General features: G+C 33.1%; 1 protein-coding gene across 3 annotated transcripts; it reads left to right on the top strand.

Annotated features, from left to right (window-relative positions):
* The first annotated feature begins 4,256 nt into the window (after nt 1-4,256).
* On the top strand, nt 4,257-11,400 carry LOC111988944 (serine/threonine-protein kinase BIK1). 3 transcript variants are annotated; one of them, XM_024020752.2, is made up of 7 exons: nt 4,264-4,870; nt 5,010-5,060; nt 5,305-5,548; nt 5,654-5,798; nt 6,349-6,476; nt 6,621-6,744; nt 7,490-8,144. In XM_024020752.2, exons 3-7 carry the CDS (start codon nt 5,321-5,323, stop codon nt 7,864-7,866), a joined length of 1,002 nt encoding a protein of 333 aa, XP_023876520.2. In that variant the 5' UTR covers nt 4,264-4,870; nt 5,010-5,060; nt 5,305-5,320; the 3' UTR covers nt 7,867-8,144. The 3 variants fall into 3 exon arrangements, with proteins under 3 accessions (XP_065637647.1, XP_023876520.2, XP_023876519.2); XM_065781575.1 differs by lacking the exons at nt 6,621-6,744; nt 7,490-8,144 and adding exons at nt 10,108-10,231; nt 10,977-11,400 and having other exon boundaries at nt 4,257-4,870; nt 5,010-5,548; XM_024020751.2 differs by having other exon boundaries at nt 5,010-5,548.
* The last annotated feature ends 2,671 nt before the right edge of the window (nt 11,401-14,071 follow it).

The following is a 14,071-nucleotide window of genomic DNA, read 5'->3' as shown; positions in this document are numbered from 1 at the left end:
TAGTAAAGATATCATCATCAAGAGACTTCCATTGTGTATGAATGCCTCTAAGTTTAAACTTCATTAATTCCCTACGTTTTCTCTTTATTTCTCTTTCTCTGTCTTCTTTGCTTAATTCTTTATATTTTCTCATGTACTTTATCATGGTATCGTACCTATGCTTTATCTTATCTAATATGATTGATATCATATAAATACTTTTTCTTTTCTAATAAGATTTCCCCATATAGTTAAATAATAGTATTAGGCTTTTTGTTGTTACAAAACATAACAACTGGAAAAAGTGTGGCTATGACATACCTCATGTGTTGTTAGTTCTTTATATTTTCTCATATACTTTATCATGGTATCGTACCTATGTGTTATCTTTTCTAACATGATTGTTATTAGATAAATGCTTTTTCATTTCTAATAAGATTTACCCATATAGTTAAATAATAGTATTAGGTTTATTGTTGTTACAAAACATAACAAAGGGAAAAAGTGTGATTATGGCATACCTCTTGTGTTGTTAATTCTTTATATTTTCTCATATACTTTATCATGGTATCATACCTATGCTTTATCTTTTCTAACGTGATTGATGTCAGATAAATGCTTTTTTTTTTCTAGTAAGATTTCCCCGTATAGTTAAATAATAGTATTAGGTTTATTGTTGTTACAAAACATAACAACGGAAAAAAGTGTGATTATGGCATACCTCCTATATTGTTAATTCTTTATATTTTCTCACTTAATTTATCATGGTATCGTACCTATGATTTGTCTTTTCTAACGAGATTGATATTAGATAAATGCCTTTTTTTTTTTTCTAATACGATTTACCCATATAGTTAAATAATAGTATTAGGTTCATTGTTGTTACAAAACATAACAATGGGAAAAAGTGTGGTTATGGCTGTGGTGGGCCTTTCTGCACTTCTAGGTCGGATTGCCTCCTACTGTGTTGCAGCCCAATAGTTTTGGGGTAGGAGAGTCGGGACTGACTTGATTGAAACTCACCCCAAGCTAGCTTTTATGCAAGCTAGGACCCCTTTGCTAAGATCTTGGTCACGTGCCCATGGCGGGAGATGCTGTCACAAAAATGTTATAACAAGAGGGCATAATATAATGAAATGAAAAAAAAGAAAAAAAAAAAGAAAAAAAAAAAGAATGGCGGGAGATGCTGTCACAAAAATGTTATAACAAGAGGGCATAATATAATGAAATGAAAAAAAAGAAAAAAAAAAAGAAAAAAAAAAAGAATCTTTGTTGCCAACCAAAGACAATGATTAGGCCACTTTCTTAGTAAGGAAAAACACAATGATATGAGTATGACAAAAATACGTCAGTGATAATAATAAAAGAAAAACGAGTAATGTTATTGCTTGATCAATCAATATATATATATATATATATATAAGGAGTGGTTAGTCTACTGTGCTTGATTTCTTTGGAGATTTAAGTCCAAGAAGGGAACCACTCTTCAGCGTGGATAATCTCACAAGGAAGTCCTACCATGGAAATTGTCCACTTTGAAAGAACGGGCCTAAATGGCTTACCCTTGAATCTTTTAATCTAGCCAAAGAGTTGGTTATTAAGAAGAAGAGAAGGGAGTAGTTTATTGGTGCATGCCCCTATCACACTCTTGCTTCCTCACCTCACTTTTTATCCTCTTTGTTTTTCTATACTCTCTCTTTTCTTTCTTATTCCTCTATTCTCTATTTTCTTCCTTATTTTTCTATCGTTTTCTTTCTTGCTATTTTTTTTTTCTCTCACATGTTTTTCCTTGTTCTCTACTTGCCTTTTGTTGTTCTTTTTCCTCTTTCTTGTTGCTATTCACTGTGCACAGCTAAGGCCTTTTTATACTGCTTGCCATGATGAGTTTTACTATTTTACCCCTCAACTACTTTTAGCTTTATGTAGGTGTACCCATTGGTTTGTCAGCTACCCAGCTATCACCACTATCCTATGTTGGCAGTGCCATGTTCCATTCCTAAACAAAAGAGTTTTGTTTTGTTTTCTTGCTCCCTACTGCCAACCATACCCTTTCTTACCTCTGATCCATGGCCCACCACCCCTGTATTGGCTGGGTACAAGTGGGTGATATCTGAGCATTGTGTGTGCTCTACTTTTATGTGAGTCCATGGCCTGTCAGTTGTTCATGTGTTTGCCATTGCCTGGGGGTTTGTCTTGTCATTGCTGTATGTTCTACTACTCATTCTAAACTCTTGTGGTGTGGATGAGTCACTGGGTCTTCATTCTTTACACCTTGTTTCTTCTTTGGGTTGTGTCTTGCTTGGGTATGGGCCTTTCTTCCTCCACTTCGGCCCCTCATCTCTCTTTACTTCTGGTTTATGGGTTAACTAGTGTTCCTGCCATGCCATTTCGTTGCTTCTGCCATATTACCACTTGACTTGTGTTTGCTAGGCCTCTTCTGGGCCTACCATGCACTTTTCTCATATTCAATTCACGTTGCTTAATGTTTCTACTAGGTTAATGCTCATACCATCTTGGGCTTCCTTGGCCCATTTCATTTCCTTTGGGCATCCTCGACTCGTTTTATTCCCTTGGGCATCCTCGGTTTGCTTTATTCCTTTAAGCATCTTGGCCTATTCTATTCTTACATTCTCATGGGCTTTTGCTACATCTTTTGAGCTTTCCTGACCTAATTACCATATCCTTCATTTTCGGGGTTTGTTGGCCTTTGTACCCACCCTGTTTACTAATTCCTTTCTTTGGGCTCCTCCGACTCATTTTGCTTGCTTTCCATTTCTTATAATTTCCATGGGCTTACTACTTTCTTTTCTAGGCTCCCTTGGGTCCGTTTGCTTTCCTTGGGGCATTTTTAGTATTTTATAGGCCCGTGAACTATCATTCCTGCCATTTAGGTTAATGGTTTTTTTTTTTTTCCTTACTTTGCTAATTCTTCTTCCTTATTCCCTTCTATATTGTTGGGTTTCTTCTTGTTATTGGGCCTTAGCCAAAGTAGGCATCAAAAATGGCATACCTCCTGTGTTGTTAATTCTTTATATTTTCTCATATGCTTTATCATGGCATCGTACCTATGCTTTATCTTTTCTAACATGATTGATATCAGATAAATACCTTTCCTTTTCTAATAAAAATTTCCCATATAGTTAAATAATAGTATTAGGTTTATTGTTGTTACAAAACATAACAACGGGAAAAAGTGTGATTATGGCAAACCTCCTGTGTTGTTAAGCCACTATGAAGTATGAACCAAGGTTGTTTCACGCTACCTAAACGGCTCTCCTGTCTCAGTCCAATCGTTCAAAGCACCAACGATCTTGTTCTGCGTTCCTCCATGAGCTGAAAAACATGGATGTTACCTCCTATGGTGGTGCACACTACTACACTTAATACACTCAATGCTCACAATCTAAATCCTCACACAAACACAGATAGAACACTCTAAATGGGCAAAGAGAGAGAGAGAGAGAGAGAGAGAGAGAGAGAGAGAGAGATTGCTGGACTAGTTAATCAGCTGTTAAATTGCTCTATCTCTTTGTGTCTATAAAACGCTAAATGGGAGGCTTTTGTAGTCACACTCAATTGAAGGGCTGGCTCAAAGTCAACCCTGGAGTAATGCCAATGTGAACAGCCGATGCAACAACAGCTCTTAAGTTTCTATTTTATCTTTAAATGGACAACGGCCCACAATTATGATACAGAAGGAACAGGACAAATCATACAAAAGGGAAAATGTAATTGCTATTGGTAAATTTCTATATTAATTACCGAGACATTATTTTAGAAACAAACTAATGGCTAAACACGCATGCATTTAATTACACATTTTTATTAAGTTTAAATACATTATTTAACTCAAAGTATCATTATAAAAAAGATCTAACTCTTGTAGTGGTAGAGTGGGGTTTTAAGTGTGTGTGCGAATTTAGTGTTTAAGCTTGGTGGGAGAATATAATTAAGAAAAAAATGTTATGGAAGATATAAGATTGGGGCTTTAATGTTATAGAAGATATAAGAAGAAAATGTAATCTAATAGTAGATTTGTCAAAATTAACCTCTAATTAAAAAAAAAAAAATATTAAATAAAGTTGTAGACTTAAGCTAAACTTTGTCCTTTATTTAAATATCATTATAATATGTTTATTTTAACAAATAATTCTTTTTACTTTTTGAGATGAAAAAATAGCAATTAATTTTTTATATTTTAAATTGCACAACTCACTGTTGTTGTTTTTAATTTTTAATTTTTAAATTTTATTTTTATTTTTATATAAATATAGCATGAACCAAAACCAAGTCCTCCCTATCATCAGTCTTTGTAATAATTTGACTATTTGATTGTAATGTACCCTTATGCAGTTCCAAAATTATAATGCTAGTGTATTGTCTGGTAAAGTGGATTATATAAATATATATATATATATATAGAGAGAGAGAGAGAGAGAGAGAGAGAGAGAGAGAGAGAGAAGAAGAAGAAATTGGTCCCTCGTTGTGGAGCACTGGAGCTGCTTATGTACATGAGAAATTAAGCGGATGCTGGTGTTTTATGCAACTTGTTTGTAGTATTATACAATTCCACTCTATGATCAATGGAGTATTTCTTTGAGACCATAGGAGAATAGCAAATTTTGTATACTCTCTCTCTCTCTTTCTCTAATGGTGACTCTACGCCTTGTTCAATAGGCAAAGCTCCTCCACAAACTTACAAACCCATTTTTAATTTCTTATCCAAGAATCTAAACGCGCATCAAGAGTTCCTCTGGACCACATTGGTTATGGCTTCAATCTGGTAGGAATTGGTCAACCAGGAAACTTATGATAATAAATATGACACGTTCAAAGAGAACAAGCAGGCAGGCCCATAACATATTAATGAAAGGGGTTGAAAAGATTTGAGGTAATATTTAATATGTAATAAGAGTTTTTGAGGATGGAACATTGGATATATTTTATATTCTATGCAATATTTTAATTGAATTATAAAGTTGAAACATGGATGGTCGTTCTAAACTTGCATTTACTATTATTTTTTCCAGGTTTTCTTCTTCATCACATGGTCCATCACATCCCAAGCCTTGATCCTAGAGGTTCTTTGCTTTATCCGTTGAATTTGACCTTTTGGGTGATGGACTCGATCTCAAAACAATCTACTGTTTAATATGATTAAAATTTTGACAATTTCTACTCTCTTTGGTACAACTATTGGCATAGCTTTTGGGGGAAGAAATGATGCTATATCCTATGATAATCATATGTCTCAGCTATGTATATCTTTCCTGCTCAAATAGTTGTTTTGTTTTGAGTGGCTGTTCGAAGATTTTTCATGTGCAGAGCTCATGGCAAAAAGATGGATTTTGCAAAGTTAGAAGTGTTTACATCAGAGGACTTAAAAGCGTGCACCAACAATTTCAACATCAAGAGCCTCGTTGGAGTTATTCAATTTGGCAAATTATATAGAGGAAAGATTAAAGGAGTCATGACTGGAACAGAAGGTCAAGATGTAATGGTAAAGATATGGGATAAGAAATCCGAAAACATGGCTTTCCTCCCATATGATGAGAGTTTGATGGTTAAAGTAAGTTCTTGAATTGGTTCTCTCTCTCTCTCTCTCTCTCCAAAAAAAAAATTATTGACTTTTCTCGTGGTTGTTAATTAGTTACTGGTTTGGTATGTGTTGTAGAAAGAAGTTGAAATTTTAACAAATCCAACTATGAACAGTCATCCCAACTTGGCAAAACTGATTGGTTATTGCTTTGAAGAAGAAATAAAGGGTGTTATTTATGACCTCAGTCCACTAGATAGTTTGCAGAACCTAATGGTGAAAGGTACGCTCAATTGATGTTTTGTATCTTTATTTCCTTAAAAGTTCTGCTTCTCCAAGCGTTTTTTCTTGAAATAAATGATGGAATATTTTGTTATATGGGGAAAAAAAAGAAAAGGAAAAAAGGAGATCTTTCATCAACATACATCTTTAAAATTCAAAGTATCATGTAGAAGCAACTTGTGCAATGTGACACAATCATGAGATGATGGATTTGCATGTGCTCAGTAACATCTACTTTAAATTTACCATTGTAGATGAGGTACTGTACTTGTATGTACATTCTAAAACTGGAACTACATGTGCACTCAGTAAAACATTAAAAATACACATGGTTGATAATTTTTTTTTCCTTTTCTCTTTCCGGAGTGGAATTATATGTTTGATAATTGTCCCCACCATTTCTTGATATATTACATAGAAGTTGAGATTCTGGTTAAGTTGCTTTGAATAATGGATACTTATTTGAGGTTTTTAGATCTCGCATTGTGCTGTACATGATTTGTTGATACACAACTGCCTAATTGCTAATCTATATGTACACACAAATACAGATGATCTCAACTGGCTTCAGAGGATCAATGTTGTTCTTGAAATTGCACGCCTCCTTAAATTTCTTCATGGTCAGGACAAGCCTTTTCTGATCTACAATATCAATGCATCTCATATAGTGGTCGACTGGGTCAGGCTTAAATCTTTTTTCTTCTTACACATGAACTAATTGAAAAAAAAAAATTCCCTTAAATTTATTGGTTTCCATGCCCCTGCAGTTTGCCTTGATGATACAAGTCTTTTTTATTTTTTATTTTTTATTTTTTTTTTTTAGGATTTCAAGCCAAAACTAATTGATTTTGGACAAATTGGCAAAGGTATAATTGGTGAAATGAGTAGGCAAAATAAGCAAATAACAATGCCTATACGCTGTCATGATCCATATTTTACTATACGAGGTGCTTCCTCTACCTCTTATTACTCTTTTCTTTGGTTTCTTATTATTCAGTAACACTCACTCTTGTTTGATTAAAGATATTTTCTTTGTTTAGAATATAATAGTACTGGATTGAGAAACTGATGAAACAGGACAACCTGAAATATATTGATTTGAAGGAAAAAAGGAATTATACATGTGATAGATGAATAAAATAGCAGCTCAGCTGCAATAAGATAAATAATCTTAGCTCTAATAGAAATGAGGAATGACATGGTTTCAGCAAGTAATAATTAATATTGCCCTATATATTTGTTGAATGAGTCCTTTCATATGTATATGAGGCTTTGTTTAGTTGAGTTTAATCTTTAAAAATTATGATAGTTCACTGAGATTAGAAACCCATCAAAATATGCTACTTTCTCTTAGTTATGAGGCTATTTTCACCAACCGCTAGCATGCTACTCTTAGTTAAACCTAACTGTAAAGTTTCATTCATTGACTACACTCTCTGGTTTTAAGATCTTAATAAGATCAGAATTAGTGAACAAATCTGAAAAAAGTTATGGCAAAGTAGCATATACACCCCTCTCACTTGCCTACATCTCAAAGATTATTTGACTTGACTTTTTTTTGATATCTTGTTATTGTACATTAATTTTTGGTTCAATTTTTAACTATTATGGTATCCATAGGGTTGGTGTTTTCAATAGGACACCATTTAGTATTTTTCATAATCCTAAACTCAAAATTTAATGGATGTACAGGGGGTGATTGGGATACAAGCAGTGAAGTATTTTCATTTGGGGTTATTCTCCTGGGACTAATAGCCAAAAGAACTTGTGAACTGGAAAAACCTGACATAGTATTGGACCGTCTACTGCATGTTTGGGCCAAGAACGAATACAAACCCCAGTGTTCTCTTGTCCATAAGAGCCTGCAAGAAGACTGGGGTTATCATGCTGAAGATGGTATTGCAATTACAGAGTTGGGGATGTGTTGCATTGAGTTTTTTCCAAGGAACCGTCCTACAATGAAGGATGTTGTTGAGCGTCTTGAAAGTTTACATATTTTACAACGTCTTGGTGATTCAAGAGCTCACAAAAGGGGCAAGAAATTTCATGATAATGCAATGTGCTTATGAAACAGATAAAATTTCATTGAGTTCCGTATGCAGCTTTCATATTGCTACTTTCTAACTTTATTAGGCACTTTATTACTTTAATAGTCATTATTTAACTTTATTAGCATTTGTATATACAAGACATGATTGCATCTGGATAGCTGTACCTGACATTTGCTACAGCTGTGTATATATTTCTTCATCTTTCTTGGGGTGACAAAGGCAATATGATGTATAATTTAGCTTCATGTCGATAAGGTCAACATGATTTTGTAATGTTAGAGAAAATTGAAGGATTATATAGACAATTGGAAGTGATGACAAATTTAGATTGGCCGAAGAAAAATCAAGGTAAAGTACGGAGCATCTTAAAATTTTTCAAATACAAATCCATATAGAACTCTGGATTCCACATTTCTCCCATTGTAGCTAAATTTTTTAATCGATAGCAGAGTGGCTTCTTTATTTACTATATCTGCGGGCTAATGGAGTTATTTTAATTAACAAACATCAAAATGCAGCCCGCACTAACAATAATATCCGCTATTGCCACCTTAAATCTCGGTTGCAACTTGCAACTCAATTTAAGCAAACAAAACAAGATTAATTTCAGACAAGCTAAAGAACCACAAAACACAAGAATATCCAAAAAAACAAGTTCTTCGAATCTCACACTGGACCTGTTTCTAGGTGTGTCTTTAAGAAGAAAAACAATAAGAATTACTTTGGTGACATCTTTGCTACAACTTGAATGGATTCTTTATTCTTGCATTCTGGTACAAATTTTAACAAGAAAGTTACATAGGCAAATGTTGCCGCTGCATCATATTACAACCCAGAAACCTATTAAGGATCTTACATACTTGGGAATTTGCTCTCACAATCCATTTATACATATGCTTATATAGTATAGATATTAACATTATAGCTAAGATGACCAATGTGATAAACAATCCTGGAAATAAAGTTGATGCTAGGGAGGCTGAAGAAAGAACTCCAGAGATGAGAATGACATGGCTGAGAATTTTAGAGTAGCTTGGGCTACGAGTTTGGAGCTCCATCTTAGTTGCAAGTCCCATGCTGAAGATGTTGATTGCCGCAAAAAAAGTCCACATACTTATGGGGTGTGTGTCAAATGGTGACAGACTTTTGCTTTGATAATCCACTTGGATTAGGCCAATTAGTGATGTTATCAGAAAAATGAAGACCTCGTGGCATGGGGCAGAGGATATGAAATCTTGCTCGCTTTGCCAATCATAAACAATGAACATGATTGAGAATGCTATATAATCAAAAGGTAAAAGTGAACAAAAACCACAATTAAGCATATGTAATCCTCACATTGATAAATAAAACAGAATAGTTAAAGAAAGTTGGTTCCTATAGTTTTATAAAAGTATTTGCATCAAATTATCTATTCGCATTGGAGGATATGAAATTGGACACCCTGCAATCTATAATCACTTACCTTTTTTTTTCCTCCTATTTCACATATTTATTTTTCAAAACACTTTATATTTGATTATCTATTTTCTACTACATTTTATTATAATATCAATTTAATTTAATTTTTTTTAATTGTTTCTCTTTCTTCACACACAACAACAACCATCCACCATCTTTCTATACAATCGAGATCTCTTTCTTTATAATCGGGATATATAAAGAAAGAATAAAAAATTAAATAAAAATGAATAGTGACAATGTAAATTTATGCAATTACTTTAAAAACAATGCATACTTACAAAATTTTGGCTTGTTAATGAGGGTAGGTTTTTTTTTTTTTTTTTAATGTGTAAATTTGACACATTTTTCTATTATACACCCTCTAATGTGAGTACTCTCAAGAAAATGGTACATTTATAAATTATTTTACAAATTGTTAATGTTGTGAGTGGTTATTAGTAAGTGAAAAAGTGATTACAAACCAGTAAAAATTGGTCATAACAATAGTTTGTAATTAAAAATATTTTAAAATAATTTATAGCTAAAGCGTTACTCCTTTTATTATAGATAGGATGGGAAAACACTGTCACATAAAAAATAAGTTGACTTTTTTGTGGTAGGAAAAAATAAGTTGACATTAAATCTTAACAGGGTAGAGCCGGGGGGGTCGAGGGGGGGCAGCTGCCCCCCCTCTTTTTTCTTCTTACACATGAATTAATTGAAAAAAAAAAATTCCCTTAAATTTATTGGTTTCCATGCCCCTGCAGTTTGCCTTGATGATACAAGTCTTTTTTTTTTTTTTTTTTTTTTTTATAGGATTTCAAGCCAAAACTAATTGATTTTGGACAAATTGGCAAAGGGATAATTGGTGAAATGAGTAGGCAAAATAAGCAAATAACAATGCCTATACGCTGTCATGATCCATATTTTACTATACGAGGTGCTTCCTCTACCTCTTATTACTCTTTTCTTTGGTTTCTTATTATTCAGTAACACTAACTCTTGTTTGATTAAAGATATTTTCTTTGTTTAGAATATAATAGTACTGGATTGAGAAACTGATGAAACAGGACAACCTGAAATCTATTGATTTGAAGGAAAAAAGGAATTATACATGTGATAGATGAATAAAATAGCAGCTCAGCTGCAATAAGATAAATAATCTTAGCTCTAGTAGAAATGAGGAATGACATGGTTTCAGCAAGTAATAATTAATATTGCCCTATATATTTGTTGAATGAGTCCTTTCATATGTATATGAGGCTTTGTTTAGTTGAGTTTAATCTTTAAAAATTATGATAGTTCACTGAGATTAGAAACCCATCAAAATATGCTACTTTCTCTTAGTTATGAGGCTATTTTCACCAACCGCTAGCATGCTACTCTTAGTTAAACCTAACTGTAAAGTTTCATTCATTGACTACACTCTCTGGTTTTAAGATCTTAATAAGATCAGAATTATTGAACAAATCTGAAAAAAGTTACGGCAAAGTAGCATATACACCCCTCTCACTTGACTACATCTCAAAGATTATTTGACTTGACTTTGATTTGATATCTTGTTATTGTACATTAATTTTTGGTTCAGTTCTTAACTATTATGGTATCCATAGGGTTGGTGTTTTCAATAGGACACCATTTAGTATTTTTCATAATCCTAAACTCAAAATTGAATGGATGTACAGGGGGTGATTGGGATACAAGCAGTGAAGTATTTTCATTTGGGGTTATTCTCCTGGGACTAATAGCCAAAAGAACTTGTGAACTGGAAAAACCTGACATAGTATTGGACCGTCTACTGCATGTTTGGGCCAAGAAGGAATACAAACCCCAGTGTTCTCTTGTCCATAAGAGCCTGCAAGAAGACTGGGGTTATCATGCTGAAGATGGTATTGCAATTACAGAGTTGGGGATGTGTTGCATTGAGTTTTTTCCAAGGAACCGTCCTACAATGAAGGATGTTGTTGAGCGTCTTGAAAGTTTACATATTTTACAACGTCTTGGTGATTCAAGAGCTCACAAAAGGGGCAAGAAATTTCATGATAATGCAATGTGCTTATGAAACAGATAAAATTTCATTGAGTTCCGTATGCAGCTTTCATATTGCAAGTTTCTAACTTTATTAGGCACTTTATTACTTTAATAGTCATTATTTAACTTTATTAGCATTTGTATATACAAGACATGATTGCATCTGGATAGCTGTACCTGACATTTGCTACAGTTGTGTATATATTTCTTCATCTTTCTTGGGGTGACAAAGGCAATATGATGTATAATTTAGCTTCATGTCGATAAGGTCAACATGATTTTGTAATGTTACAGAAAATTGAAGGATTATATAGACAATTGGAAGTGATGACAAATTTAGATTGGCCGAAGAAAAATCAAGGTAAAGTACGGAGCATCTTAAAATTTTTCAAATACAAATCCATATAGAACTCTGGATTCCACATTTCTCCCATTGTAGCTAAATTTTTTAATCGATAGCAGAGTGGCTTCTTTATTTACTATATCTGCGGGCTAATGGAGTTATTTTAATTAACAAACATCAAAATGCAGCCCATACTAACAATAATATCCGCTATTGTCACCTTAAATCTCAGTTGCAACTTGCAACTCAATTTAAGCAAACAAAACAAGATTAATTTCAGACAAGCTAAAGAACCACAAAACACAAGAATATCCAAAAAAACAAGTTCTTCGAATCTCACACTGGACCTGTTTCTAGGTGTGTCTTTAAGAAGAAAAACAATAAGAATTACTTTGGTGACATCTTTGCTACAACTTGAATGGATTCTTTATTCTTGCATTCTGGTACAAATTTTAACAATAAAGTTACATAGGCAAATGTTGCCGCTGCATCATATTACAACCCAGAAACCTATTAAGGATCTTACATACTTGGGAATTTGCTCTCACAATCCATTTATACATATGCTTATATAGTATAGATATTAACATTATAGCTAAGATGACCAATGTGATAAACAATCCTGGAAATAAAGTTGATGCTAGGGAGGCTGAAGAAAGAACTCCAGAGATGAGAATGACATGGCTGAGAATTTTAGAGTAGCTTTGGCTACGAGTTTGGAGCTCCATCTTAGTTGCAAGTCCCATGCTGAAGATGTTGATTGCCGCAAAGAAAGTCCACATACTTATGGGGTGTGTGTCAAATGGTGACAGACTTTTGCTTTGATAATCCACTTGGATTAGGCCAATTAGTGATGTTATCAGAAAAATGAAGACCTCGTGGCATGGGGCAGAGGATATGAAATCTTGCTCGCTTTGCCAATCATAAACAATGAACATGATTGAGAATGCTATATAATCAAAAGGTAAAAGTGAACAAAAACCACAATTAAGCATATGTAATCCTCACATTGATAAATAAAACAGAATAGTTAAAGAAAGTTGGTTCCTATAGTTTTATAAAAGTATTTGCATCAAATTATCTATTCGCATTGGAGGATATGAAATTGGACACCCTGCAATCTATAATCACTTACCTTTTTTTTTCCTTCTATTTCACATATTTATTTTTCAAAACACTTTATATTTGATTATCTATTTTCTACTACATTTTATTATAATATCAATTTAATTTAATTTTTTTTAATTGTTTCTCTTTCTTCACACACAACAACAACCATCCACCATCTTTCTATACAATCGAGATCTCTTTCTTTATAATCGGGATATATAAAGAAAGAATAAAAAATTAAATAAAAATGAATAGTGACAATGTAAATTTACGCAATTACTTTAAAAACAATGCATATTTACAAAATTTTGGCTTGTTGATGAGGGTAGTTTTTATTTATTTTTTACTTATTTATTTTTTAATGTGTAAATTTGACACATTTTTCTATTACACACTCTCTAATGTGAGTAGTCTCAGGAAAATGTTACATTTATAAATTATTTTACAAATTGTTAATGTTGTGAGTAGTTATTAGTAAGTGAAAAAGTGATTAAAAACCAGTAAAAATTGGTCACAACAATATTTTGTAATTAAAAATATTTTAAAATAATTTATAGCTAAAGCGTTACTCCTTCTATTATAGATAGGATGGGAAAACACTGTCACATAAAAAATAAGTTGACTTTTTTGTGGTAGGAAAAAATAAGTTGACATTAGGTCTTAACAGGGAGAGACAGGGGGGTCGAGGGGGGGCAGCTGCCCCCCTGGCCCACCCAAAAAAACCCCTTAATTTATCATTAATACTTATTAAAAACTCCAATCTAATATTTTCTTTTGATAGAAATAGCAATCTAGATCAAAATAATACATCAATTTGGACTATCTTCCTTATCCTGTGAGGAATTTCATCTAACCAATAGTTCTACTCACTCACACTTAATGATAATTTAGCCAAATAAAACTCCACTCTATTTCTTTAGTCTTGAAACAAAGCATAACTCTACCTAAATAAACTAATACGTAATCACAAGTCCTCCACTAGCATGCCTTCCACATAAGTTTTAGTATTTTCATATTATATATTCACATGATGTGCATAAAATGCATATATCTTATACAAGTTTTGCCCCCCCTCAATTCAAATCCTAGCTTCGCCATTGAGTCTTAAACCGTGATTTTAAAAATTGGATTAGATCAGACAGTTGGACCAGTTCAACCAAGAACTGGACATCAATCCAGTCCGATATAATTTCAAAACTAAAAATTGCACAAAAAAGCATAAAAAAGGGAGAAACTAAAGGTTCAACAGTGAAAACCAGGAATCGGAACAATTTAACTAGTTTTAGGGTGATTTAA

Source organism: Quercus suber, unplaced genomic scaffold (assembly GCF_002906115.3).
Source record: "Quercus suber isolate HL8 unplaced genomic scaffold, Cork oak 2.0 scaffold_271, whole genome shotgun sequence".
NCBI lineage: Eukaryota > Viridiplantae > Streptophyta > Magnoliopsida > Fagales > Fagaceae > Quercus > Quercus suber.
Note: the sequence above shows the minus strand (reverse complement) of the source record. Positions and strands in the feature narration are given on the sequence as shown.

Excerpts from the sequence above, each read along its gene's own strand:
- LOC111988944 (XM_065781575.1), top strand. The coding sequence starts at position 5,297 with ATGTGCAGAGCTCATGGCAAAAAGATGGATTTTGCAAAGTTAGAAGTG. Across the intron at positions 6,477-10,107 it reads CTCATATAGTGGTCGACTGG|GATTTCAAGCCAAAACTAAT; the intron begins GTCAGGCTTAAA and ends TTTTTTTTATAG. Across the intron at positions 10,232-10,976 it reads TCCATATTTTACTATACGAG|GGGGTGATTGGGATACAAGC; the intron begins GTGCTTCCTCTA and ends ATGGATGTACAG.